The following is a 27,850-nucleotide window of genomic DNA, read 5'->3' as shown; positions in this document are numbered from 1 at the left end:
ATGAACATCAGAAGGAATGTTGTTTTAACCGCGGGAAGACGTCAGTACACTCCGTTTCTCAAGTTAAAGGAGAACTCCGGTCAATTTTAACATTGAGCTCATTTTTTTGTACATTTGGAGTGCTGTCAATACAGAGAACAACGACAAAAATCGGTGTTGCCTACACCGTGTTATCCTCTTTTTAAAATTGGCACCCTCTTGACTTCAATGGGGCAATGTTTAAACCTGCTTTTAGCCTCTTAATATCCTTGATGTGTCATTACAAGTGCACAGCTCATGTGAGTGATTCCTTCAGAGTGAACACGAGTGAATCTGACTGCAGTAGATGTGAAAGATAAGAATAAAAATGATGTTATTTAAGCCAGCGCAAATACCTGTATTTACATCCTGTTTTCGGTCGAAGTCCAAAGTAGTCGATTGTCGAGTTCACGCGCGTGATCATAGGTAACTAAACCTATGGGCGTGAACTCGGCAATCGAATGAATTAATTTTGTGTGAAAAGATTGTTTTATCAATAAAATTTATATTGTCTTTCAATAATTCAAGCACTTTTCAAGTACCTCTTCATAAAGTCTGTTTTCAAGGGTTTTCCAGGACTTGAATTTCAAGTACTTTAAGCACCTTGTACAAACCCTGTAGTCATCTAGCTTCGTCATCTAGCTTCGTCATCTAGCTTCGTCATCTAGCTTCGTCATCTAGCTTCGTCATCTAGATCAATTCAGCTCAAGTTTTGATGATAAAGTTTCCATAATGAATCAAATCATCTGAACAAACTGAACCACACATCCCGATGCTCATGTGTTTGTACCATAGACTGTAAACAAAAATGAGGAGTAGTGTCCGTGACATCACTCGTAATGTTTCTGAAGAGCATTTTTGAAGCCCAAGTGGGCGGAGCCGGCCGTCGCCATCTTGGCAGCGCGTCACTCCCGGATAAACGGAAATGGGCAAAAATACTGATTAGCTGAAGTGACGTGACGCTAACAGACAGCAGACAAACGGCTACCAGTGACATCAGCGACAATCCACCTGTCACTCAAGTGGCCACACCTCTTAATTATACAGAACTTTAAGGCTTAATATAATTTAAACGGATGAGTTGTAAAAATATTCACGCCCCTCGCAGTCGTCATGAAGGGCAAAATTAACTAAATAGACCAAAACCACTTTTTGTACCAGACTGTAAACATGTTTTTTTCTGCTGTAAAGTTGGGCATTTTAACATGGAGGTCTATGGGATTGAATCTCTTCTGCAGCCGGTCTCTAGTGGCCAGTCCATGAACTGCAGTTTAAGTCACTTCAAGAGAGAGGCGGGAAGGTTTCCGCTTGGTTTGCACGAGTGTGACTGTTACCTGGACTGTCCACACTGTCGCTGTCCATGTTTTGGTCAGCAGGTCTAGGCTGGTCTCCTCCAGAAGGCAGGAGGTCAGGGTTACTGACGGCGCTCATGTATCTGCTGTACCACTCGTTACGCTCCCCCACCAAACGCATGACCAGGTCCTGCAGCTCGGCTAACTTCACCTGAACAACACACACACACACACGTCAAACATCACGCCGCAGACCTCACACCATCATCACAGAGATGCTCCTCGTACCTTCATCTCCTCCTTGTCTTTGGCCAGCATGTTGATGTATTGCTCCTTTTCAAAGTGTCTTTGTTTCATGATGGCTCTCTGGTTCTGATACAGCGCGATGTATTCACCTACACACACAGAAAACACATTTTTAAAGAGAAACTCCCTCCAATGCTGATAAACTCAAATGGTCAAACACAAACAGATATCACTAATATGCTGATATAAGCTGTTTTCTTCACATCACGATAATTGCTGAAGCTTTAGTCAATTATGATCAAAATAAATGAAACCTAAATAGCAACGTTTAAAACAAAAGACAAAAAAAAAAAAATTGACGAAAGCACATAACTAAATTAATAAAAATGAAACAAGCTTATTCAAAATATTAATAAAACTATACTCATGAATTAAACAATGAATATTTGTATAAGTATTTGATGTTGTTTGATTAACAAGCAGTTTTACAGGTTGATGGAAAAGCAGAAAAATAGTGAGTTATCGTAAGTATTTTGAAGTGCCCATGATAACAATACCGTACATGTTCATTATATATGCAATATACTGTATTACAAAATACCGTCCAGCACGTCTGGACACGACAGTAGTGTAAGTAAGGAATAACTGACGATGACACACGCACACAATGCACATGCGAGGTGGTGATGCGGCCATGATGCAAAGAAATATTGTTCTATTAACTTAATGGACCGGAGTCAATTATTCTGCTTATACTACGGTTTAACACCGTGAGACATTCAAGACATTGATCAGATGACGTATTTTTTAATTGTCAGGTTTTTGTCCTTAAAACGCTCTTGTGTGTGGGACTCATTTCTGACACATCTCATCCCAAGCCTCCGTTGTTAGTTCCAAAACGTCATTTTAGAGCTAGAAACGGAAGCGTGAGCCATTGATAGCAGACTAATTACAGTTATTAATACAGTTATTAATGAGAGAGAGAGAGAGAGAGAGAGAGAGAGAGAGAGAGACTAAAAGCGAAACTGTAAGTTTATCTGCTTCAAGAACAGCGTCGTTATCGCCTCGCTAGTGAGAAATGTCATAACTGTAAAGTTGTTAAACTATTTTACTGATAGAATCATCAGAGCAGCGCTAATCACATGTTTCTGTGTGAGTGTGTGTCCGTACTGTATTGTGTGTGCGTTTGAGCGTGAGAAAGTGTGTGTGCTGTCTGTACATAAAACACAATTTTGTGGCAAAAAACATGGAAATAATTAGTCTTTTTTTATCCCATTGTTTACTATATTTCTTTGCTTGGTCAGTGTCGCTGTGGGTTTTGGTTCCGTCGGCTGTAAGGACCTTCGAAATAACTGAAATCATTTGGCGAAGTAATATGGAACTGTAATGCGGTCAAAACCTGCTGGAACTACTTTAGTTGTGCGTTTACTGCAAAATAACTGCACACCTTAGAACGTTCATCAACCAATCAGAATCAGGCATTCAACAGCCACGTACTATAAATGAAAAATAATGCATTTTTCAAGCAATTAAGAAACATTCTGCACTTTATGCATTTTGACACGCAGTGATACCGATCCGCTGACAGTGTGTGTGTGTGTGTGTGCAGCAGCGTCTCACCGATGGTGTCCGTTTCTCCGGACAGCTGAATGCAGCGGTGCTCCAGCTCCTCCAATCGCTCCCTCAGGTCCACCTTCTCCTGCATGAGTTTGGTGAAACGCTCCTGGAGTTTGTCCATGGCAGCACGCAGAGCCTCGTGCACCTCCACTGGAACCCCGTCAGAGCCTCCTACACACACACACACACACACACACAGAGAAACAGACACAATAAGCAGTGCAGCAAAGAGGGCAAAAGTAGTAGTAAATAGTAAAGTAGTTAAATAGTAAAATTCTAGAAAAATCTGAAGCAGCACAACTGTTTTCAACACTGATAACAATCAAACTTTTCTTGAGCATCAAATCATCATATTAGAGTGATTTCTGAAGGACCATGTGACACTGAAGACTGGAGTAATGATGCTTAAAATTCAGCTTTGATCACAGGAATAAATTACACTTTATAAAAATATTCACATAGAAAACACTTATTCTAAATTGTAATAATATTTCACATTTTTACTGTATTTTTTTATTAGAATTTTTACTTAATACTAATATTCAAATTATTAAAACATTTTTTTTATTTTTTTTTTATTTATATCCACCTTATTTCAGTAATGTGGAAAAAAGATTTTGGCTTGTCTCCTGAGGCCATTATTATCAATATTATATTTTTTATTTTACATATAAAATATCAATGCACCGCAATTAAATTGTTTATTAAAAGCAATGACATAACGTGGCTGCCTGTAAAAAAAAAAAAAAAGTGCATTATGTTTAAACTAACATTTATGAATCAAATATAATTTTGTAAATTGCATAAAACTTGTGAATAAAACAGCTTCATGTATTTATGCATACTTTAATTCAAAGAGCCGAAGTGTCGATCACACAGACGACTTTTTGCATTTAAAAACAGAAAAAAAAAAAAACCAGTCAACTTTTAAAAATGTTTTTTTAGAAGTTGAACTTTTAACTTTACACGACATTCTACATTTCAACTATTAAGGCAAACAAAAACATTAAAACGCAACAAATGCCTTTTACATCACATCTCACAGGCCACTGATAAGGCTGCCCGACGCACAACTAAAATTAGAAATGTGGAATTTTATTTGTTAATTTTAATTTGACGGACCTAAAACCAAACGTGTAAATGAGTTTTCACACAAGTGTGTAGACGTCTGAGGGATTTCAGCGCAGTGAATGTTTGCTCATGATGAAGCCGCACCTGTCTCTTCACTTGTGTTCTGATGATGATGATGATGAAGAAGATGCTCGTGGCTCATGGCTGTCATCTGTTGCCGGGCGGCGTGATGAAGCCTCCTCTCCTCCTCGAACCGACGGCTCATCTCATCTCTCTCATCCTCCAGACGGGACAGGGCAGAATAAATAAACTCCTCCTGAAATAATCAGAGGGAAAGAACAATTCACCATGCAGTGGAAATTAATATTTAATGAGGAGAACGTGTTGGGTGGAGGTTGAGTTTTTGCTTCTGGATGTGATTGGATCATGAAAAGTACGTTTTTATTTATTTATACATTTTAAAATAATATTGCAATTAATATTATTATTATTATTATTATTTATTAATACAATACAATATATTAATATAATATATAAAATAAAATATTTTTACCCTCATTATAAAATAAAACAGAAATATATTACTGCTGGAAATATTAAATTAAATTTATATTTAAGTCTTAAATTCTGCACTTTATATAATTTTAATTATCTCCCGCTTTGATGGTCTCAACAGATGAGAGAAGTCCTTTCAAAAGGTTTGATTTAGGAACCAAGAAAATAAAATGAACTGAATGAATAGTCCATTTTGATTGTAAATCTTCATACCCAATGTCACAGAAGTCAATACAATTGCTGCATATTTGAATAAACTCACCATGTCTTCTCTGGTCTCAAACTCTTCCGGAATGGCAATCTGGGATTTCTGGAAGCTCTCTGGGAGCGAGTGGCTTTCCAACCCATCACCTTCAAACATCAGTGGGGTAATCGTCAGTAAAGCCACTGTGGTGGAGCAGATGTTTCAGAGAAAGCTGGGACTCACCCTCGTCTCTGTGTGACGTGTTCAGCACAGACCCGTTCAGGAGCTCCTGCACTTCAGTCTTCAGCTCCTCGTTGTCTCTGGCCAGCTGGTTTAGTTTCTCCTGCAGGGAACAGAAAAGCAGGATGGATTATTATCATTGAGCATTTAAAGGTGCACTGTGTAATATTTAGGAGGATCTGTTGACAGAAATGCAGTATCATATACATAACTATGTTTTCAGTGGAGTATAAAGACAAACTGTTGTGTTTTTATTCCCTTAGAATGAGCCATTTCTCTCTACACACACACTTACATTGAAATGTGCAGACATGTTTCTACGGTGGCCCTAAACGGACAAACGCGGTTCGTCACTATGTTGTTCTTCGTGCAAAGAAGCTAGCTATAGTCAGCGAATAAAACACTGACACAATGATGAACAGGTAACAATAATATTCGCAATAACATCGTTTTTTTGAATAATTAAGTAAACCTAATTTCTTAATTTATCGTTGTAAAGAAACCTCATTGTTTAACTGGCTACTCTCTGCTGTCTCAGACGACGACATCACTTCCTGTCGGCCATCGTAACTTATGTTGGGTGCAATTCACATCCTCACCACTAGATGCCGCTAAAAATGACACACTGCACCTTTAAACTGCAGTGCATGCCAATAATACGTTTAGAACGTTATTGTTGCTTGTGTGGATGCTAGGGGCGTAACAATATATCGTGTCACAATATATCGCAATACAAAAATGCAACAATACGTATCGTGGATAGTTCACCCAAAATAAAAAATTACGACGTGAAAATAAAATTCAAGTTTTCAGAGTTTTAGTGTCAGTACTACATTAAACTACTATATATAATGTTGAAAATAATGTATAATAATGCAATGGGGGAACATTTGTGGGTCCTGATCATGCAACATGTCTTATGCTACCAGTAAAAAGTGGCTTATATTATTTTAAATAGATATAGTCGGTGACAGCACAAGCATGTTCGTCTAAAATAATTCTCTTTTCTGCTTCAGAATCATGAATATTTCTCTTCTGGTGTCTCTATAGTCCTGTGCATTGTGTTTCCAGCACCAAGTCCAAGTATATTCATTCACACCCACAATGTAACACAAAATTTACCATTTTGATCAACAGTACATTTTTTGTTAAGCTTTTTCCATATGTCTTGGAGTATCGCGACCAGGGTTTGAAATTAACACCCGCCGAATGCGTGTAAAATCAGCTGTGGCGAGTAACGCTGTCAGATCACGAGCCAATTTGGCGTGTTACTTATTATGTTTACTCACTTTTCTGGGGAAGTTCGTGTAAGCCAAATCTGTGCAGATTCAGCGCAAACACTCATGAGTCATCATGATATATTAAATACAGCGTATTGCACAGGATCTGCTCATATCTGGCTTACTTGAACACACTCGTCACTACGCAAACAAATAACGGCACGCTTGTTCATTTGCGCTGAAGCAAAAGCGAAGATTAAAAAGCAGTTGGTGAACAGAAAAGACATTATTTTCCAACATCCTACATTTTTGATGTTCTTTGTCCTGTATTGATCGCTCCACCTAAAACACATTTTTGGTGAAAAGGATGCGGATGAAAGAGGAAGAGGAGGAGATGCTGGACGACAGGAGTTTGTTTGAATAACAATATGTATGAAATCCAAATTTTTTTAATATATATATATATATATATATATATATATATATATATATATAAAAATTGGGATTTCATACATAGTTATTCAAATATATATATGAAGAGATCAGATGCAAAAGCCTCTAAGTGCCATCTGAAATTTTCTTCTAGAATGATCATTTTTATCAAGCTAGTTTTAGTTCAGTTATTTGACTTAAATGGCAATGAAAATGACCTATTAATTGTCATTTAAGTGAAATTACTGAACTAAAATTACTGAATAAAAAAGATCATTCTAGAAGAAAATTTCAGATGGCACTTAGAGGCTTTTGCATCTGAACTCTTCATATGCTGTGATGTAGTTAATCTGGGTTTTTTTTTTTTGGCTAATTGAAGTTCTGAATAGCGGGTAACTTAATTTAGTAGCCAAAATGGCCGGAGAGTGAAAAAGTTCAAATCAAACCCTGGTCGCAGTAATATCATATTGTGATATGTGTCGAATCGTGACATGAGGGTATCGTTCCACCCCTAGTGGATGCTAATACAGTGATAGTTGAAGTCCATCTCGTGGCGTTCACCTGTGCCTCCTGCAGCTGCATGTGACTCTGCTCCAGCTGCACTTTTCCCTGCACCTCGTCATGCTGCAGTCGGTCCATCAGCTGCGCCTGCTGCAGGAACTGCTTGTGCAGATGCTCTCGCTCCGCCACCAGCGCCTGGTATCCACTCGTGTACTGCTGAAGATGGCTCAGATACTGATCCCTCTGCTCCTGCACCGACGCCACCTCGTTCGACTTCTCCAACAGCTGATGAGATGAAGCAATAATCAGGTTACGGTGGGAAAAATGACTAAAGCTGCGTGCAAATACATATCCCTTTAAGGCAGCAGTTCCTTTAACGATAAAGTGTGGTGAAAATCAAGCTTTTAATGTAGTTTATGTGTCTATGTGGTGTTTTTAATCTGCTTTAAGACAAAGCATGTGTAAATTCATAAGTCGACACCATTGCTGAGTATTTCCTCCTTAAAACTGCAGTGAACCAAAGACAGTCTCAAACACACGCTTTGAAATCGCTGGTGTTTCTGACGTCACAAACTACCTTGTAACCAATCAGATCAACGTGTGATCGTCAACCAGTGGATCTCTGAGCTGAGTGAGTGAGTGGAGGCGGGGCTCATTTGCAAATTCATAGAACCACGCATACTAAATGAAGCAAGGGCGTTGGGTTACATTCAAGATATTTTAAGACAGGAAGATTTTTTATTCAAGGAAAAAACATTTAAAAATATGTAATTTTGGAGATCAAAGGTGAGTTTTAAGGGATACAATTATTGATTACAGGGTGACTAATATTTAATTTAAATTAATCATTTAAAAACATTTGCATGTTCACAGTTCTCTGATGTCAGTTAATGCTCACATTAACAGATAAAATCTTTAATATCTTTTTATTAAGCATTTTATTTTGACTTTGTAGCTGAACTTTAAAGTGACCAAGACTCCTTGCAACAACAACAACTAATTATTTTTAACCCTAATAATAAAATATTTTATTTTTATATAATACTTTTATTTTTATACTACAAGTTACAAAGCTAATATTAAATTCCGTTTAGAATATTAAATTAAATGTATATTTAAGTTTTAAATTCTGCACATGATTTTAACATTTCAAATCCTCAAGCTTCTATTTTGCAAGATTACTGATGAAACGCTGTAAACTTCCGTTTTGTTGAAATTATGCAAAATGTATAAAAAGAGTAAAACTCGCACACATTGTGTGATTGATACTCTGGTACAAGACAACATTTAATAACATGTTTTACTCCAAACTCACTTCATAACGTCAATTGAGTGTTTGAAAACATCATTCTGTGAAGATGAAGTGGCTCCTAATCATGGAATAAGGCAGGCAATATACTATTTCACAGTATTCTATACAGTAATAAAGGCTATAACCATTAGCATTGAAGGACCAGTATATGGAGTTTCTGCATTAGAGCGCCATCTGGCTTTCAGATAGAGCAGCATTTACCACTGATCACAGAGCCGTGCTGCACTGACAAGCAGCACATTAAATAAATAAATAAATAATTTGCAGCCTTTGCCAAATCGCGTGTGGTTTATTTTCAATTAATCGCGCAGCCCTAATAGTGACTCAAGCCATGTTTTATCTTCAATGTTTCAATTATTACCGTCAGGGAAACGTTTAGGGTTGCATTATGTAAAAGCAACCGTTACAAACAACTTTTGCACAGGTATCTATTCATATTTTAAGTTGTAAGAGGTAGGAATAATGTAATCAGCACGGCTCTCTTTTAAAGGTGATTTTTATGACGTGTCAATAGTTGTGCAAAGCTGGTTGCATGTGCACAGTTATTGTAAAAGGACAATAAAGTATAACTCAAAAATCATGCAAGCCTGTTTATTTTAATTTTACATAGCGTTTAATGATTAGCCTTGGCTCTAAATGGACACAAACCTGTTCTTTGGCATTGTGCAGATCTTCCTGTAGCTGACCCATCTTACGAGCGATCTCCTTCTTGATGTGGTGCTCGGACTGCAGAGCGCTCGTCAGCTCCATGTTCTCATTGGTCTGAAGGAGGAGAAAGGTCAGGGGTCACATTTGCATACGTCATCTTTCACTAGAGCTCACCAGTAGGGATGTGCCACGCTGAATTGACGTACATCATGTAAACGATATTATTTGTAGTATTTTCCTGTAAAAAATTTTTTGTTCATTTGGAATTATTCAGCCTTTATGAGCAAGCAGAGACTAATGCGCACGTGATTAATATTCATGACCCCGGAAGCTCATCAATCCTTAGTGCGGTTTGTATTGTCATTCTCATCATAATCATTTAATCATTTGTTAACAAACAAGTATTCATTACTTCAATAAGCTCATTGAATCTGCATTAAATAACTACATTTTTTACATTAATAAATTTTTCGCTAACTGTGATTTTGTATATATGTACATTTCTGAAATGCATAGCTTAAGACAGTCACCTCTGATAACAGATCACTGTAAATTGTAATATGGACTTTGAAATGATGTGTATTGTGAAAAGCGCTATACAAATAAACGTAAACTGAATTGAATTATCAGTATTATTATTAGTTTTTTACATTTCAAAATTGTAATTGATTTGAATTATTATTGTGTGCTGTTTTCCAGTACAGTTGCACTATTTAAACATCTGCACTTTTACAGAAGAAACATATGATCAGCAACTTTTCCATTTCTGCCAGGGCTGGGGTTTGGATTTTTACAGGTTTTTTAAAATTCTTTTATGTAATTGGTATATTATAGGAGCCTATTTGATGATGGGTACGTTTTACTTTAGATCAATGTTTGTGTTTGTGTTTCTGAGGCTCTGAAGAATGCATGCAGCTGTCACTTGAAGCCAAAAACAGTGGTGAATGGTACTAAATTTATCACCATTGATACCATTATCACAATAAATACCAGAAAATATTGTGATATAGTTTTAAGTCCATATCGCCCATGAGGGCTGGGTATCGATTCAGATGATCCAATTCGATTCAATTTCGATTCTTGATTCCAGATTCGATTCGACTCAATGAATATAGATTTAACACAAATCCTATATTTATAAAAAAGAACAGTGAACATAGGTTTACAAGGGTACACTTGGGTACATTAAAACAGAACCCAACTCTATATTTCAAATGCATGCAATGAATAGACAGGATTTTGATGCAAGATGTAAAATTGATGCTGTAAAAAGGACAAGTCAGAACAGTCGCATGCCTTGATCAAACAGGATCAGGTTATTTTATGTTTAAGATTGAACAAACATAAAATCTCCCAGCATTAGCTGTAACGTGGAAGCCTATGAACAGTCTAGAAAACTAATACTGGCTTTTGGGTGATAGATAAATAAATATGGGAAAAAAATCGATTCGTGGCCTTTGAGAATCGGTTTTTGAATCGACCACATTTTAAAAAACGATTAATCGAAAAATCGTTGTGCATCTGAGCCCTATCGCCCATCCCTACTCACCAGCTTGACAAAACCGTTCTGAAACTCGGCCAGCTGGTCTTTGAGGTCTCGGTTCTGAGCCAGGGCTCTGCTGATGGTGGCTTTATCGCTCTGGACGTCCTCCAGAATACGGAGTCGATCCTGAGCGTCTTCAGCGGCCCGTTCGGCCTGCCTCTCCAGCTCTTCCAGCCTCACCTCCTGTTCCTGCACCAGTCGGCTCAGCTGCTCGTTGTCCCGCACCTACAGGACACAAGAGAAAACATATGCAATTCATGTGTAAATACAATAAAACACGCATATTGTGTGACTGATCCTCTGAAAACACCAGATAACGAGCTGCTCACGTGTGCCTGTGATTTGATAGCGATATCTCGATTATTATTATTTTTTAGGTTTTTAAGAATGCACAAAGAATAGCGACTCAAACTAAGTTTTATCTACAATGTATCAATTATTAGGAAAAAGTTTATGTAAGGAGTGTCTAAACACTTATATATAAGGAGTGTCTGCTAGGACTGAATGATGTTAGGATATGAATATCAATATCTATGTTTCATCCAAAGTTGTGAATTTAACTTATGCGCAAAATTGGAATATGACAAAACATTTGCAAATAAGAGAACTTTGTTTAAGAGAACAAAATATCACAATCACAATCTCTGTTGAGGCAAAGTCACGCAAGTTTCTTGTTGCGCATCAAGGGATATTCTCAGTAAATGTGTTTCCATTCTAGTCTATATGCATGAAAAATGTATTCGCCTCAATTAAGTGCATATGTTTTTATTTTATTTTGGCATTTCCATCCAGCATTTTTTATATATATTTAGATATCCCAAAATGTTCATAAAAAAACGGTGGATGGAAACAGCTATTGTGAAGAATGATTGAGTCAAAAGGGTTTTGTGTAGGGGTGTAACGATACACAAAACTGACGGTTCGGTACGTCCCACGGTTTTGACGTCTCGGTTCGGTTCGGTTCATTTAGGTGGAGTGGGGAGTTTAGAAAGCTAAAATTGCTTTTTTTTGTTAAACAGTGCTTTAATTAACAAATTGTGTCCTTGTCTTTAAATTAATTCAATTACAAGTAAACGTTTTGCAAGGATAAAAAAAACTATCTGCTAATGCTGTAAACTATATAGGAGCCCTTACTTTACATTACTATAACATTAAAGCTTAACAACAGAGCCTAGACTTTTAGCCTAAATTCAGTTGCTATTTATTTTTAGATATAATAATAATCAACACTCAAGTAACAAATTGTATGAAACCATGTAAACTGCACATAAGGCAGTTTTTACATTAACATTTTTACTCTAATTTATTATTGAAATATAATCATTTACACAGTTGCTGTCATTTTCATGACATATATTTTAAACATACATTAAATAATCAAGATGTCATTAACAGGTTAAGTAAAATATAATATATAGGCTAATATAGTGCATTTATTTAGTGAAAGAGTTCATTTCCTTAGCAAACTAACAAGCTGTGGACACTGAATGACTTGCCTGAGGTAAATAAAGCTATGTGAAAAACTAAGCGTTTTATTGACGTATTTCCACTGTTGAAACACTGACTGAGCGATTACACGAGTTATGATGCCTTTCAGTAAGTATACTGTATTTTTCAACATACCTTCAGGTGTCCATTCATGTTTATTCTGTAACTGAGGAAGAGAATCGCGTTTACTCGCGCTCCGCGCTGCCGCTTTAAATGAGGAGCGAGTACGGTGATCTGTCACGCCACATCAAAGAGCGCCAAAACGACATTTAATGTTTGAATTTTGTGATCAAATAGACAGAATTTGAAAGATTACACCTTGCTTATTATCGAATGTAACAAACACTGAGCTTATTGCGATTAAATGTGGTTAATGGTGGTTAGGCAACGCTGTATTCGTTGTGTACACATAAGACATGAGGTCCAATGAGCCGCGACAGCAGGGGGCGGGGCGGGCGTGTTCGGTACGCCTTGAGAGTATCGCGATTCGTATCGTGGGTGGTGTATCGCGGTTTTTCGGTTCGGTTCGAATATCGTTACACCCCTAGTTTTGTGTAATGCATTTAAGAAATGTATTAATCTAAATATACTGCAATAAGAATTGCATGATCTAGTATTTTCACATAAACATGAGTAGCGAATTGTGACCTTTGCAAGACAAACGAAGTATATGCATGCATCACATGTTTAACGCAGGTCACCTGTGCTTGGTACTGTAGACTGAGAGCATCTCTCTCCTGCTGAAGGCTGCTGATGGTTTCCTGAAGGGCCAGTTCACTTTCTGAAGGGCCTGAGACCTGCGACACGGCCTGCAGCTCCTGCTCTCTGCTCATCAGAGCTGTGGACACAAGACAAATCTGTCATGTTTCAATCTGAAGAGAGTACGGCTAGAAGTGGTATTTATGTAGAGTATGTTTTGGGCATTTGTTTGGGCAACGGGGGGGGGAAAGTAAGTGATTTAGGGTGTGTTCACACTTGTAGTTCGGTTCTCTTCGTTCTTAATAACACATTTAGTATTGTGTTCAATGTGAATAGGGCGTAAAGAGTGTGGATCTCATGTCTTGTACCGGCAGCGTTCTCCAGTTCTATGATCTTCTCCTGCAGCTCGTGGATCTGAACAGCAGTGTTGTCCCTCTCCTCAGACATCAGACGCACCTACACACACACACACACACAATATATCAACATTACTGATGCACAATATATTGGCCACCATATCGGTATCGGCTGATATATGTTAATTTTTAATGTTATCATTATCGGCCCAATAAGAAAATTTGTCTGATATATTAAAGACGATAAATAATGGATTTTTTCCTTCAGCTGAGACTCTTCAGATGCGCACTGTTCAACATGATGGAGTAAAAAAAGAAAAAAAGAAAGGAAAATACAGTTAAGAGCAACATGTCTGTAATATCGGTTACATAAAATGATGAGAACATCATTATAATTGTGTGTTTGGGACATGGATTTTAATGTTGAGACTTTTTGTATTCAGGCTCTCAAAAATAATATAAAAATTTGGATTTATCGGCAATATCTCGGTTATCGGCTTTCAAATATAAAGAATTATCGGTTATCGGTATCGGGCAAAATTCTCATATCGCTGCATCCCTACATGAACGTGCGTGTGTTAGGGCTGAATGACACATCGAAATAGCGACCCATCAATTCTGCGATTTAATGAAATTAATATATGTGTGTTTCTCAGACTGAACTTTACTATCATGTCGCTTATAACATGCATTTGGGAATGAAACGTGTGGAAGCCATTTCACCAGATTTGTAATGAGAAACACTTATAGTTGTACTGTAAAATAAAACACACACACACACACGTATGTGTTTACCTGAGACAGGAGCTGTTCTGTTTTGTCTTTCCACACTCGTCCCTCCTCCTGAATCTGTGCAGCGTACTGATCTCTCTCCACCTGAAGCTGAGCGACGGACTCCATCAGCTGCGCACACACACACACACACAAACCAAGCACAGGGAATTCAGAATGACAGAGGAAAAATACTGGCACAAGCCATTCCCAAATAACAATCCCTTCACACACACCTGAGCCGCATGAGCCTCTAACTGGTGCTTCTCTTCCAGGATGAGCTGAACCTGCTGGTGTTCTGATGGAGGACCCGACTGACTGGAGAACTGGAGGATTTATGTTAACAGAGAGGAATTACTCCATGAGATGTGGTTACATCATGCGGATTTTCTAACAGCATGCAAACTCTCTTTTTGCGTTAAAAAACTACAACAACTGTCCGGATCTACTAAGGACACGCAGTGAAAAGTTAGCGATGATAAGGCATGGTTATTTTTGTGGCTGATCTTTTTGCATCTGCATTTTTCCTTTCAGACGTAACATTTATGGGAGGAGAGTATTAAGGTTTGCAGTAGTCAATTTACTGGTATTTGTAAATGATTTATTGGCCAAAGAAAAGTTTGGTACAGCAATTCAAATTCTTAGCGATTCCAATGAGGCAAACAAAGAATTAAGTCAAACCTTTAGATGTCAAACATATTTACTCTGTCTTTTTGCATAACATTTTGTTTCAGCTAATTACCATGAACAAAAATCAGCAGCCGATAGACCACTAAAAACTGAAAACTTTTTATTAGTTATGGCTGTTCATTTACACGACAGCAGCATTTTAGGGTCCTGAAAACACCAACTTTTGAAAGGGTTATAAAACGCAAGTTTTTGATAACGATACAGTTTTCGTCTCTGTGTAAACTACAAAAACACGATTTTGTGAAAACGGTGACATCTTGTCCATGCGTATTACGTGTTCAGCCTATAGGCGAGTAGGGCTTCTTTACCAAGTGACATCACCAACTAATGGCCTGACAGCAGAATACATTGATTTTAGTCGTTTTCGCAGATCTGCGTGAATGGGAATCGTTTTGACAATGTTGTCGTCAGTACACGAAACTTTTCAAAAACGCGAAGGAAAAAACGTTTCCACTTCAGAACAGCGTTGTCGTGTAAACGCACCCTTAACCTGAGAACCTTTTGCCTATGGTTTTAACAAAAAGTCCACAGCAAAAACAACTAGCCGATTTAAAACACTAGTAAAGACAAGTAAACAGTCAGTAATAAAATAAGAACAAATAAACAATCTAGCAATAAATAGTGTTTTGGTTCAGGTAGGTCTAGTGTTTAGGTACAGAAACCGAAATAAAATTGATGAAAAAAAAAAAGTAAAATAGCACTGCATGGTCTTCGCTTTATACATAAAATGGAGGAAAAGCCTTACCAAAAGTTATTCAGTCGAGATCAGCAAGTGACTTCTGTTCTTTTATTAAAACTAATGACAGACGGCAGCTGGATAATTAGGCTGCTGTCACTTTAGGAGCGAATGCACGGACCCATTATACTATTACACGAGTTTTCTTTCTCAACCGTTTACGTTCACTTAAGACATAACCGCTGTGAAAGAGATCTTGCACGCCGTTTTCTGTGCGCACACACATACAAAGCGCGCACACAGAAAGGCAACTGAGTTCTCTTTAGTGTCTTCTTGCACTTGAATGAGCGGAATCAAAATGCTTATTTTATATCAAGAGTCTGCTGAACTTTTTACTGGGATTGCAGTCTCATATGCCGTTTAGTAAATCTGGCCCGTGTACAGTGTTTTCTCACCTGCTGCAGCATGTCGTCGGCCATCTCCAGCCGCTTGCGAAGCTCATCCACCTCCTGTTTCAAGGCATTGTTCTCATTTACTCTCAGCTTGAGCTGCTCAGAAAGTTCTGAGCTCTGCTGCCGGGACTCCTCGCTCAAATTACTGACAGGCACACACAATATATTCATTTAACATCTCATTTTCAGAACCAAGTTTACATGATATCTGTTGCTGTACTTCTGTTATACTTGAATACTAAATGCACAATAATCCACCATTTCTACCTCCTTCACAAGCACAACATTTTCTGATTATTTGCACTGGTCTGGATCTTAAATGCACTTTAATTCAATTGTATTTATACAAACATATTTATTCGTATTGCTCTTTGCACTTCTGGTTAGATGCTTATGTTTCTCATTGGCTTTGTACTGCACAATGCCAATAAAGCTGGATCTAATCTAGTAACATATTCATTCATATAACATCTGCTGCTAAATGAGGGGTAAAAACTTACTTAAACCTGAGGACCTCCAATCGTAGACTGTCTCTCTCCTTTTCAAGCTCTTTATTATGCTGTGGAAACAAGGGTTTTTTAAACCTAACCTTGTCTTTTAGTCAAACATAGCGGATAATGAAGATGAATGGAGGATCTGCTACCTTCTCAAACTGCTTCTGTTGTGTCGAGACTGTAGATAATGTCCTCTCTAACTCAGACACTCGGTGTTTACTGGCCTGTAGCCGTGAGCTCAGATCTTCTGCCTCGCCTGCACACAAACACACACACATGTGGACAGGTAAGAATATGTGCAGGTCATACATCAAAGGAAATACAGTAATAAGTTACATATTGCATAAAGAAAATGCCTAATATCACTGATCTCAGTGTTCAAGCTTATTCACCTCAAAAACACTGAGGTCAATGAGGCCTATGATCAATCAGTTCTTAAAAGAAACACAAAACCTGTGCTAATTGAAGGAAATCAAGTAGACAAAAAGATTGAATCCAATATTTGCCAATAACTTTTTTGTAGGCCGGTCATTTTTGACCTTGAACACCATAAGTGTAATCATGTGTTGTTTGGTGGGGGGCACACAATTGTGCACAATCTTTTTGGCAAGGCGTTTCACCCAGTGTGAGCAAAGTCAGTATGTTTTAATGCTTTACACATGAACTATGACCTGGACATGGTCTTTTTAAATAAGCATTGAAGCAAACGCACACATTTTGTAGGTGCAAGTTAGTGAAAAACACTTAACAGTATCTAAAAGCATCTAACAGCACACTGGTTTAAAAGTTTAGGGGTGTTGCTGAAACATTGGTTAAAAATAAACTTAAGAGAGTGTGCAGTTACGAGAATGAATCTGACAGTGTTATTCACACACACACACACCTGACTTCTGTCGTGCTGCCTGCTGTGTGTAAGACAGGGCCGTCTGTAGCTCTGATTTCTCCGACACCAGGATGCCGATGGTCTGAATGTGAACCTGAATGAGGACATGCATCATTAAACACACACAAAACTTCACGTTTGTATAACAGCACTGACATTAACAGGGGTTTTCCTGCATTGAAAACATTTTGGTGGCAGTCAACTTTGATCATTTAAAGTGACGATATCTGTCATTCTGCAGAACCAGTACCTGCTAATCGCCAACTGAATTAAAGGGATAGTTCACCCAAAAATGAAAATCGTCATCACTTACAGTTTACAGTAGCCATTGACTTCCATAGTATTTTTTTTTCCTACTATGGACGTCAATGGCTACCATCAACTGTCTGGTTACCAACATTCTTTAAAATATCATCTTTTGTGAAACTCATACAGGTTTGAGACTGAGTAAATGACGACAAAAAAAAAGTTTTGGGTGAACTATCCCTTTAAAACGCTTAAAGCCCATGTTGCAGGTTAGAGTACCCAGTAAGCCAATGTATAGAAAAATAATGTAGGAACTAGATTTAAATATAAACATATACTTATAAAACGCTATTTAGGCTTCTGGAGTCGTTTTTGTGAGAAATTTTTACTTCCGCATTTGAAAATCGCTTAAACCGCCGAACCTGAAGTGACGTAACATGAGGTAGAGCGGTCAAAGTAAATCAACTAGCGAATAGGAAAGCAATGGATCGCAATGACAGCTCGGAAAGCTGGGGGAATTGTAGCCTAAATGTTTACTCGTATGATATATATATATATATATAATTCATATATAATTGATATATATGATGATATCATATAATTATGAGCCTGATATGAAGCCAAGTGAGCAGGACAGGCCAGGGTTAGACAGAACGGTGAGTTGTGGTGTTGAGGAGAACAGGGCGAGAGAACAGTGTTAGCTTATAGATGTATTCACGTTAGCCGACGATATGTATAACACTATGCCCAGATCACAATACTGTACAGATTATTATCATCATGTATCAGGCAATAGCAAAGCTAGTACTTAGACCCTTACCTGCATGTGTTGTGTGTGTCAGCCATTAGGAGACAGTTTCCAGAGGAAAAGAGGGACTTTATAAAGGCTTTGAATTGACCCATTTGGTGACGATGAATAAAAAAATGATCACAATCACAACTGTCTTACTGTATAAAAACTTTATATGTAGAAACAGCCAACACAAACATTAAAGTCGGTTTGTACAGATTGAAAATGAATTATAGAACATAATATATTATATTTATATTAATAATAATAATAATAGTGTCGGCTGCAGACTAATAACAAACACGTAAATGCATTACATTACAAGTTTATGTAGGATATGTTAATGAATTAAATTAAGACAAGGTACATTTTGTAAAACAGATGTACAATAAGTGATCTCTGACGGATCCGTGAGCGTCATGTTTCCCGCTGGCGGCCGAACCACATGCTGATGGCGGACCGTCACCGGGCGACCCGATGAAGGAGCTGGGACAGTGTGCACATAACGCCGGGATTAAGTTATAATCATTCGGTCTATAGTGAACGCTACACACACTACCGCGTTTTTCAAAGCAGAAGCATGAAGTGAAGTCCCGTCTCTTACCCGGCACAAAACGCACACTGGCACGGAAGATATTTGCACCGTCCTTTTTCTTATTCGGAAACCTGTGGACTCGATGTCTTGACAGGCCATAATTCACAATCATTTACCACGACGATGATTAATTGAAATACAATAAGCACAGAAAACACACTGAATCATGACCGCTCCTACTGAATACCAACCTATCTCTGCACTGAGTGCGAACGCAGAGGCAAACGACTACCTCATGTGACGTCATATGACGCGTTGGTGAAAAAAAGCGCTTTTTCAACACGGTCAAGGAAACGGTCACGTTTTCTATTAAATTTGTGCCCTTATGTCTTGCAAAACAATTTTTAATCCTGCATTTACTTTTCATATGGTATTTTCATACAAGGTTATATTAATAAAAAAAAAAAAAAAAAACCTGCAACATGGGCTTTAACTTGTGATGTTTTTCATATAAATATATATGTGTGATAGGGATGGGACGATTACCGGTTTCACTATAAACCACGATAAAAATGTACTGACGGTAGTAATATCGTTTAAAATTGAATTATCATTAAAACCGTGTTTGATTATCGCGATTTTAGATCCTGTTCAGCCAGCAACAGTCTGTTTATAAATCCATTATGTACAGCGTACAAAACAATCGTTCAGACAAGATGATCACAACAATAGTATCAAACTCTGTAAACAATAAATCAACTCCGATTTAATTTTCAATACAATTAAAAACGGAGACGCAAGACGGCAAGTTGTATTTGAATGAAACGAGAGAGCGCGTCCGTTGTGATACATGGTCTAACGTCTGGTCTGTCAGAGAGTTTGAAGTCTGCCCAGATACAAGACAGTGCAAATGAACTGGTAACTTAGTTCCACGAGACTTTTATAGATGTTTTCTCTCAGTTAAGCACACTCTTCACATACATGTCGAAGAGCGAATGTTAAAAGGGAAAAGAAAACACTCGAAAACACGCTACAAATCAAAGTGGAAGTAAACACATTATAAAACAACGGTCAGTAGAGCGGTCATCTTCCTCTTTGCGTGATCAATCTCACTCTCACTTTGCGTGCGCTCACATAAAAACAGCATGCATACAATAACTTACGCCATAGAAGAAGTTATCTTAAAGGCACATCCACATTCATGTCATGAACACTACTTAACACTAGGTGGCCGTTACAATGGATGTGCGGTGTTATAATGCGTTGCTATTGACGACCGTCATTATAAGTAAGGAAATGCTTTAAAAAGTGCATAGAGCTGCTTGTTTTATTTGTTGTTTGTTGATTTTCAAATATAAAACTTGTTGAAATGTCTTCAGTGTGAGCATCAACTCTTTTTGAACACTTTCATCTCGTTTTAACAAAACCGTGATAATATTGGTCACTATAATCGTGATATTAAATTTTCATACCGTCCCATCCCTAATGTGTGATGCGATCACACAAAATCAGATCTGCCTATAGTACTATATCTGTTCACCTGTAGCTGTTCACGCATCGCTCCCTGCTCCTTACTGAACTTCTGCTCAAACTCCTTCCGCTCCTGAGGAGAAGAGATGAAGCACAATGGGAGAAGTCACACATTAACAAATGATGAATGATCAATATAATAACACTGCTGGCCACGCTTACCTTCTGTAGTTGATCAGAAAGCTCCTGAGACTGCTTCGTCTGAAGACACAGAACAAACGTGGTCAACATTTGACTTTAAAAAAGAAAATCATTAAATCGACAACATCATTCCTAAATGTTAAACAGGAGCCTGAGAGTTAGTACAGGTTAGTGCTTCATTAAAGACGATATGAACTCAAAATGTATCTTATTTCCTTAAAATGTGATAACTGCGCTTCAAAACATTCTGAAGGCCATGAGGGGGAGGAGGGGGAATATATACAGTATATAATATATATTCTTTTTATAAAAATTTTTTTAACAATGAGCAATACATTTACAGTATTTATTTATCTTTGTTTACATTAGTTCATAAAAATACAGCTGTTAATTGTTAGTTCATGTCAGCTCAAGTCCATTAAATATTAACAGATATAACTTTTGAATTTAATAATGTTTTAGTAAGTGTTTTAATTAATATGAACTAAGATTATCTTGTTTGTAAAAATCTTCACAATCCAATCAAACACTTAAAGAATAAAACAAAAAACAAACAAGAAATATAGATTTATGTATTAATTACAACCATTTAATTAAAGCAATAAGGCACTCAAAGGCTGTGCTATAATATGAGTATATTCACAATATAGCATGACCGCTGACCTGAGTATAAAAACAGATGTTTACTAGGTCATGCACTCGGTGTCTGAATAAATGCTAATCATACGTGCGTTTAATCGGATGTGAGAAGATCACAAAGAATGCAATCTTGAATTTATCATTTTTAATTGCATATTAAAATACAATGTTGCAAGCTGTGTGTGTGTGTGTGTGTGTGTGTGTCTCATTGTACTCCCGGGTGAATGTCTACTCAGGTATCATAGGACGTCATGCACACACACTTACCAGTGTTTCGAGTTTGGAGGTGAGCTGGGTGTTTGTTAGTGCGCTGGAGTCCAGAGCAGCGGCCAGCTCTTGGTTGCGAGTCTGACGTGGCAGAGAGAGAGAGAGAGAGAGAGAGAGAGAGAGAGAGAGAGAGAGAGAGAGAGAGAGAGAGGACAAACAGGAGGTGATACAGTGTAACAAAGAATCTGTTATACGTGTAACTGAACACTGGGTGAATGCGGATAAACAGGCAGGGCTAGCAGGGCAACATTTAACATTTTACTCAAAAGTGAGCTCTTAAAGTAGAAAGAAATGTGTTCTCTCTATTCAAATTAATACTTTTATTCATCAAGGATGCAATAAAATGATCAAAAGTGTCATTAATAATATTACAAAAGATTTCTATTTCTATTTAATGAGAAATATTTCTTGAGCATCAAATCGTCATATTAGAATGATTTCTGAAGGATCATGTGACATTGAAGACTGGAGTAATGATGCTGAAAATTCAGCTTTGATTACAGGAATAAATTACACTTTACTAGATATTCACATAGAAAATAGAAATTTTAGACTGCAATATTATTTCCAATTTTTACTGTATTTTTGATCAAATAAATGCAGCCTTAATGAGCAGAAGGGAATTTCTTCAAACTTTTGAGTTGAGACTGCAACTAATAAGCGGAGCCTCTTTCTGTCGAGCCCTTGTTTGTGAAGCTGGAACAGGATGTTTGTTCAGTGTGTAGCAGGAGATCATGTGAGCGCCGGATTAAATGCCAGCACTGCAATAACGCACATTCTGAGAGATACACAACTAATTACACCAATTAAAGACGTCAGTAGTGCACAGCAGAGAGAAGAGAAAACGCTTTCAGATCTTTTTAATTCTTTATTTTTATCAAAAATGTTTAAAGTCCCCCTGTGGTGCAAATCCAGCTTTTAATGTTGTTTATGTGCCTATGTGGTGTTTTTAATGTGCTTTAAGACAAAGCATGTGTAAGTTCATAAGTTGACACCATTGCTGAGTATTTCCTCCTTAAAACTGCAGTGAACCAAAGACAGTCTCAAAAACACCCTTTGAAATCGCTGGTGTTTCTGATGTCACAAACTACCTTGTAACCAATCAGATCAACGTGTGATCGTCAACCAGTGGATCTCTGAGCTGAGTGAGTGAGTGGAGGCGGGGCTCATTTGCATATTCATAGAGCCGCACATACTAAATGAGGCAAGGGTGTCGAGTTACATTCAGGATATTTATAGGCATGAAGAATGAAGAAATCGTTTAAATATGTCATTTTGGTGATCAAAGAAGAGTCTTAAAGGATAAAATTATTGACTAGAGGGGGACTTTAAATTGTTCTTGATAAACCATGAAGGAATCAATCTGGGATGTAACTGTGAAAATTATATCAAGTGACTGACGCACTTAAAAAGACCATCAAATCAGCCAATACTGTAAACCCCTACAGACTTCAAGCTATTTCCATCACAAGAACTTCAATAAGATTATCCTGCTTGAGCGAGATTAGTGACCATATGGGGTGTTAATTATAAACCTCTACTCCAAACTAAACTACCTTACAGCACAGCAATACAGTTCAGCACATAAAAAAAAAAAAAAAAAAAGATGTTTATGTTGAAGATAAAAAAGCAGAGGTGAATTAATAGTAAAACATATAGAATACCTCCAGTTCCTTCTCGTTGACTGCCGGTGGATCGCTGTCTCCATTAATGTATGTTGATGACTGCATTTCACCCAAGATGGAAAAAAAATTAAAATTAAAAATAGCGTTTACACAAAACAAATGAATCGGACATCTTGAATCATTTGATTCATTCATCCTGATATGGTTGATATTTGGGTGTAAGAATTTAAACAGCTTCTATCATGCATCATGATATATTTATTCTTTTATTTTTGTAACTCGCTCAATGCACGTAAATTAAGAAATATTGTTGGTTCATTTGGGAGGAACCACTGGAGTTTAGTTCCTAAAAGTTAAGATCAAATCAAATATAAATATTATGCATAAAAATATAAATCAAAATATGAAAAATAGATAATTTACTATCTTGGCCTCATTGCAAATGATTCATCTGTGCATGTTAATCAAAAAAATAAATAATTAATACTTCAGAAATGACTTTTCTGCTGATGTAACCAAGCAGGGCAGGAAAAATAACATCGCCCAATGACATCATAGCATCATAATCCACCCAAACACAGACATTAAATCAAGCAGACTCACGTCAGACAGAAGTCCATTGAGCTGCTGGGAAAGCTGTCTCAGGCTCTCTGTGGACGACAGCGGCCTGCAAACACACACACGATTTCAACATTACACAATTTAGTGTTGCAATGAACTAAACATGCATTACAAACATACAGAATCAACAGTGTACGAACTGACAGAATAAAGCAGCAAGCTACATGCTCCATGCAAACCTGAGGTTTTGTATTTGGTTGGAGTCTACTTCTATTTCTGTATGTGTGAGTGATATATATATATATACATAGCATGAATAGTTAACTATTATAGTTAACTGAAACTAAAGCATTAAAAAAAACTACGCAAATACAATAAAAACAAAGAAACCTATTTGATTTCAGCTAGTTACATTTTGTTATTTTCATTTAGTTTAACTTGTAATAATAAATAAGTAAAACTGAAATAAAAATGAATAAAAACTATTTAGAAATATTTCTTTAAAAAACAAAAACAACAAAATGAACTATTAATTACAGTATAACAACAAAATATAACAAAAATGTATGTAAACATTGTAATACATGTAATTACACATTATGTAATACAACAAAAATGTATGTAAATATAACATTTTATTTAAAATTAAAATAAAAAAAAATAGAATGATAGTAAAATAATACTGCCTTCAATACTTTGAATTCAGGGTTATTATAGTTAACTAAAACTATTTTAATTTTTTTAATTTTTTTAATTATTACTACTGAAATAAATAAAATATATAAAAAAAACACTATTTCAGCCAGTTGTCCAGAAAACATTAATCATTTTAATTTAACTTGATGTACTAAAATAACAAAACATTTAAAATTAGTCAAAACTATAGGCATATTAAAATAAAAAAATTCCTAAAATTAAAACCTATTTCAAAAAATTATTAAAAACTAAAATACCACGTGCGAATCAAAGCTTGTTCTCTGTGTTGTGATTCGTCTCAGAGCTGGTTGGTTTGATTTTATGGCTTAAAACTATTTACTAAAGATTTTTTTAAATGCATCTTTAGAAAATGAATGTGAAAATATCTCCAGAAACTGAGCGGTCACTGTTGCGCTCTATAAAAGATCAAACTTTCTGATTGGCTGTGACTGTGTCGTGCTGCGTTTCCGTGGTATAATGCCCATATTGTTCAGAAATAAAGAGCAAATTCACCTTTTATCTTCCAGAGGATGTTCGTCGCCATTTGCATCAGCTGTGTAATTCTGCTGGAAAAACATACGAATGAAAAACACAAACTTGAGAGGCAAAACAGGATGTGACAACACAAGAAAACACCTGACAAAGCAATACATTAAATTAAACGACATGCATTGATCAGATTAAAAACATGAGCAAACAACATCTGAACGGTTAAAAGACACAAACGGACAATGGTGATCTGACAACATAGACGGCATCAAACACCCAGTGATGGTTTTGAAACCCAGCTCAGGTGACTGACATTAAGACACACACACACACCTGCAGGGCAGCGTTATCAGCGACACACTCAGTGTTAATAGCCGAAGCGGGGTTAGAGACGGGCGAGTTTCGGTCAGGATCAGCACTGGCCTCCTCCAGCTCCTGTGAGACCCGGTTCACCACATCCACACGATCCTGACGCAACACAGCGACAGACACATTAAACTCAGCTGTTACACACACTCACACACTCACTCACTCACTCACTCACACACTCACACACTCACTCTTTATTTATCAGGTACATTCATATAAAAGTGAACGTTTCCAGGCATTACTCAATTCAATATATATTCACAAACATTCAATCCCTGCAGGCGCTAATGCTGCTGATTATGACAGAGCATGAAACATGAATTTTGCATGTCAAAGATGCATTAAAGTCAACATAAAAACAGCATGTGATGATTGCGGAGTAAAATATATAAAACATTTATTTCTTTATGATAGCGTGCACTGATGAATCGTTCACAACAAGAACATGAATCAAGAAAGACTCTGATTTCATGTTGACTATAAAAAACTGCAGCAGATGATGCAAAAATCTACTTTTCCAGTGATGATCTCACAGCATGCGAGGGAATACAGATGACCGAACTCAAAGAGGAAGGAGGAAAGACAACGGGAGGAGAGCAGGGACAGCGTGAGTGTGTGTGAGTGAGTGAGTGTCTGAGTGTGTGTGTCTGTAGCTCACCTGACTGTTGTTGACACATGGAGGCTGAGACACTCCATTAGTCAGACTAAGATCAGACACCATAACTTTGAGAATATTCTCAATCTACAGGGGAAGGAGAGGCAGACGATAAAGGAGAAGGAGTGAGAGAGGAGGAAGTAGTAGTAAGAAAGTGATAAAGGAAGCAGGAAACACTAGATGAAGGGTTAGTAGTGCCTGAGCAAGATTAAACAGCCATTATATGCCAAACAGACCTTTGGGTTCGAGTCTTTCCGAATATTTTGAACAATCTTATTATCTTTGGTTTTTATATATTAATTATAATATGTTGTTAATTGAACATATTAAAGTAATTCTCTACAATGACAAAAGTATCAAATCAATATATTTAATTAAATGAACCGCAGTACAGCTAAATATAAATATATACAAATATATACAATTTGTTGTACTGATTTTATGGGTTTACTGAGTTAAATTTTATTACATGCAGTTCAATTTCACTGTACTGCTTTTAAATGAAGTAATTATGTTAGTTTTAGCTCAGTTTAAGTTATTTCCAGTTAGACAGTAATTTTAATGCTTTAACTCAAAATATTAATAATAATATTTATTTAATTTTAATTAAAATTTTTTTAATAATTTGAATTATTATTTTCAGCTGTATTATTAACAAAATGTTAATTATACAATAACAAAAAAGTTAGTTGCCAAGGAGACATTTCTAATTTTGGTTTCGTTTTTTTTTTATCAAAATTTTATTTTATTTATATATATATATATATATATATTTATATTTATATTTATATATATATATATATATATATATATATATATATAAAACATTTTTTAATTTTTTTAATGATTTATTTTAATTAACAAAAAGTGTTAATAGCTGTAGTTAACAGTAATAACCCTGGATCAGACTCTGTCATTAATCTCTGAATAATGACTGTTTACTATTGTCATTGTGAACTCTCTTACTTGCATGTTTTATTACTGTAAAGCTGCTTCGAACACAATCTGTACTGTATAAAGCTCTATATAAATAAAGGTGACTAGCCTTATAATTACTGGCTGTCCTGTAAAAACAGTAGGACTAAGCTAAAGCAGTCCCTCAAAATGCTGAAGAGGAAATATAATTCATCACATGCAAAAAAGACAAAAACTGATTCGATCCTGAAACCTGAAACGAGGATTAATTCCTGCCGTGGGAAAGTGCCACTAACTGATCCGTCAAAAAACAACCAAATCCCAGCAAAGCAGGTCACAGTCGACCCTCAATCCCATCCGCACTGGTTTCACACGGCGTGATCGATTACTGACTCACATTGTCTGGAGAGCGTCTGCCAGCAGGTCCATCCGTCTGATCGCCTCCCTTCACTTTCCTCTTCTTCTTTGGTCCAGCACTTCCTGTGGATGGGATCGTCTTCTGTTGAAACTCCTTCAGCTGCAGAACCAGAGAGCAGGAGCGTTAAAGGGATAGTTCATCCAAAGATGAAAATTAGCCCATGATTTACTCACCCTGAAGCCATCCTAGGTGTATATGGCATATATATATATATAAATCAGATTTATTTTAATTAACAAAAAGTGTTGATAGCTGTAGTTAACAGTAATAACCCTAGGTCAGACTCTCTGTAATTAATCTCTGAATAATGACTGTTTACTATTGTCACTGAATTGAACTCTTACTTGCATGTTTTATTACTGTAAAGCTGCTTCAAACACAATCTGTACTGTATAAAGCTCTATATAAATAAAGGTGACTAGCCTTATAATTACTGGCTGTCCTGTAAAAACAGTAGGACTAAGCTAAAACAGTCACTCAAAATGCTGAAGAGGAAATATAATTAATCATATGCAAAAACACCCTGAAGCCATCCTAGGTGTACCTGACATTCTTCTTTCAGACGAATAGTTATATTAAAAAATGT

General features: G+C 36.8%; 1 protein-coding gene across 7 annotated transcripts in view; it reads right to left on the bottom strand.

Moving 5' to 3' along the window:
• Nucleotides 1–27,850, bottom strand: part of golga2 (golgin A2) — a 32,439-nt gene that overhangs the window by 2,264 nt on the left and 2,325 nt on the right. Inside the window, exons 2-27 of one of the 7 annotated variants that reach the window (XM_084414219.1) lie at nucleotides 27,244–27,363; nucleotides 25,935–26,018; nucleotides 25,241–25,375; nucleotides 24,932–24,984; nucleotides 23,765–23,828; nucleotides 23,201–23,260; nucleotides 21,537–21,617; nucleotides 20,652–20,690; nucleotides 20,500–20,562; nucleotides 17,389–17,482; nucleotides 16,655–16,761; nucleotides 16,512–16,570; nucleotides 16,015–16,156; nucleotides 14,430–14,519; nucleotides 14,218–14,325; nucleotides 13,435–13,522; nucleotides 13,069–13,205; nucleotides 10,886–11,104; nucleotides 9,337–9,450; nucleotides 7,437–7,661; nucleotides 5,227–5,326; nucleotides 5,062–5,150; nucleotides 4,389–4,560; nucleotides 3,177–3,344; nucleotides 1,599–1,705; nucleotides 1,353–1,521 (exon numbers count right to left, since the gene is read on the bottom strand). In XM_084414219.1, the coding sequence (XP_084270345.1) occupies nucleotides 1,353–1,521; nucleotides 1,599–1,705; nucleotides 3,177–3,344; nucleotides 4,389–4,560; nucleotides 5,062–5,150; nucleotides 5,227–5,326; nucleotides 7,437–7,661; nucleotides 9,337–9,450; nucleotides 10,886–11,104; nucleotides 13,069–13,205; nucleotides 13,435–13,522; nucleotides 14,218–14,325; nucleotides 14,430–14,519; nucleotides 16,015–16,156; nucleotides 16,512–16,570; nucleotides 16,655–16,761; nucleotides 17,389–17,482; nucleotides 20,500–20,562; nucleotides 20,652–20,690; nucleotides 21,537–21,617; nucleotides 23,201–23,260; nucleotides 23,765–23,828; nucleotides 24,932–24,984; nucleotides 25,241–25,375; nucleotides 25,935–26,018; nucleotides 27,244–27,363 (2,887 nt within the window). The remainder of the gene's footprint in view (nucleotides 1–1,352; nucleotides 1,522–1,598; nucleotides 1,706–3,176; nucleotides 3,345–4,388; nucleotides 4,561–5,061; nucleotides 5,151–5,226; nucleotides 5,327–7,436; nucleotides 7,662–9,336; nucleotides 9,451–10,885; nucleotides 11,105–13,068; nucleotides 13,206–13,434; nucleotides 13,523–14,217; nucleotides 14,326–14,429; nucleotides 14,520–16,014; nucleotides 16,157–16,511; nucleotides 16,571–16,654; nucleotides 16,762–17,388; nucleotides 17,483–20,499; nucleotides 20,563–20,651; nucleotides 20,691–21,536; nucleotides 21,618–23,200; nucleotides 23,261–23,764; nucleotides 23,829–24,931; nucleotides 24,985–25,240; nucleotides 25,376–25,934; nucleotides 26,019–27,243; nucleotides 27,364–27,850) is intronic. The other 6 variants (XM_084414220.1, XM_084414222.1, XM_084414223.1 and 3 more) reach the window with 6 other exon arrangements.

This window comes from Rutilus rutilus (assembly GCF_951802725.1).
Source record: "Rutilus rutilus genome assembly, chromosome: 7".
Lineage (NCBI taxonomy): Eukaryota > Metazoa > Chordata > Actinopteri > Cypriniformes > Leuciscidae > Rutilus > Rutilus rutilus.
The sequence above is the reverse complement of the archived record's forward strand: the minus strand, read 5'-3'. Positions and strand labels throughout refer to the sequence as shown.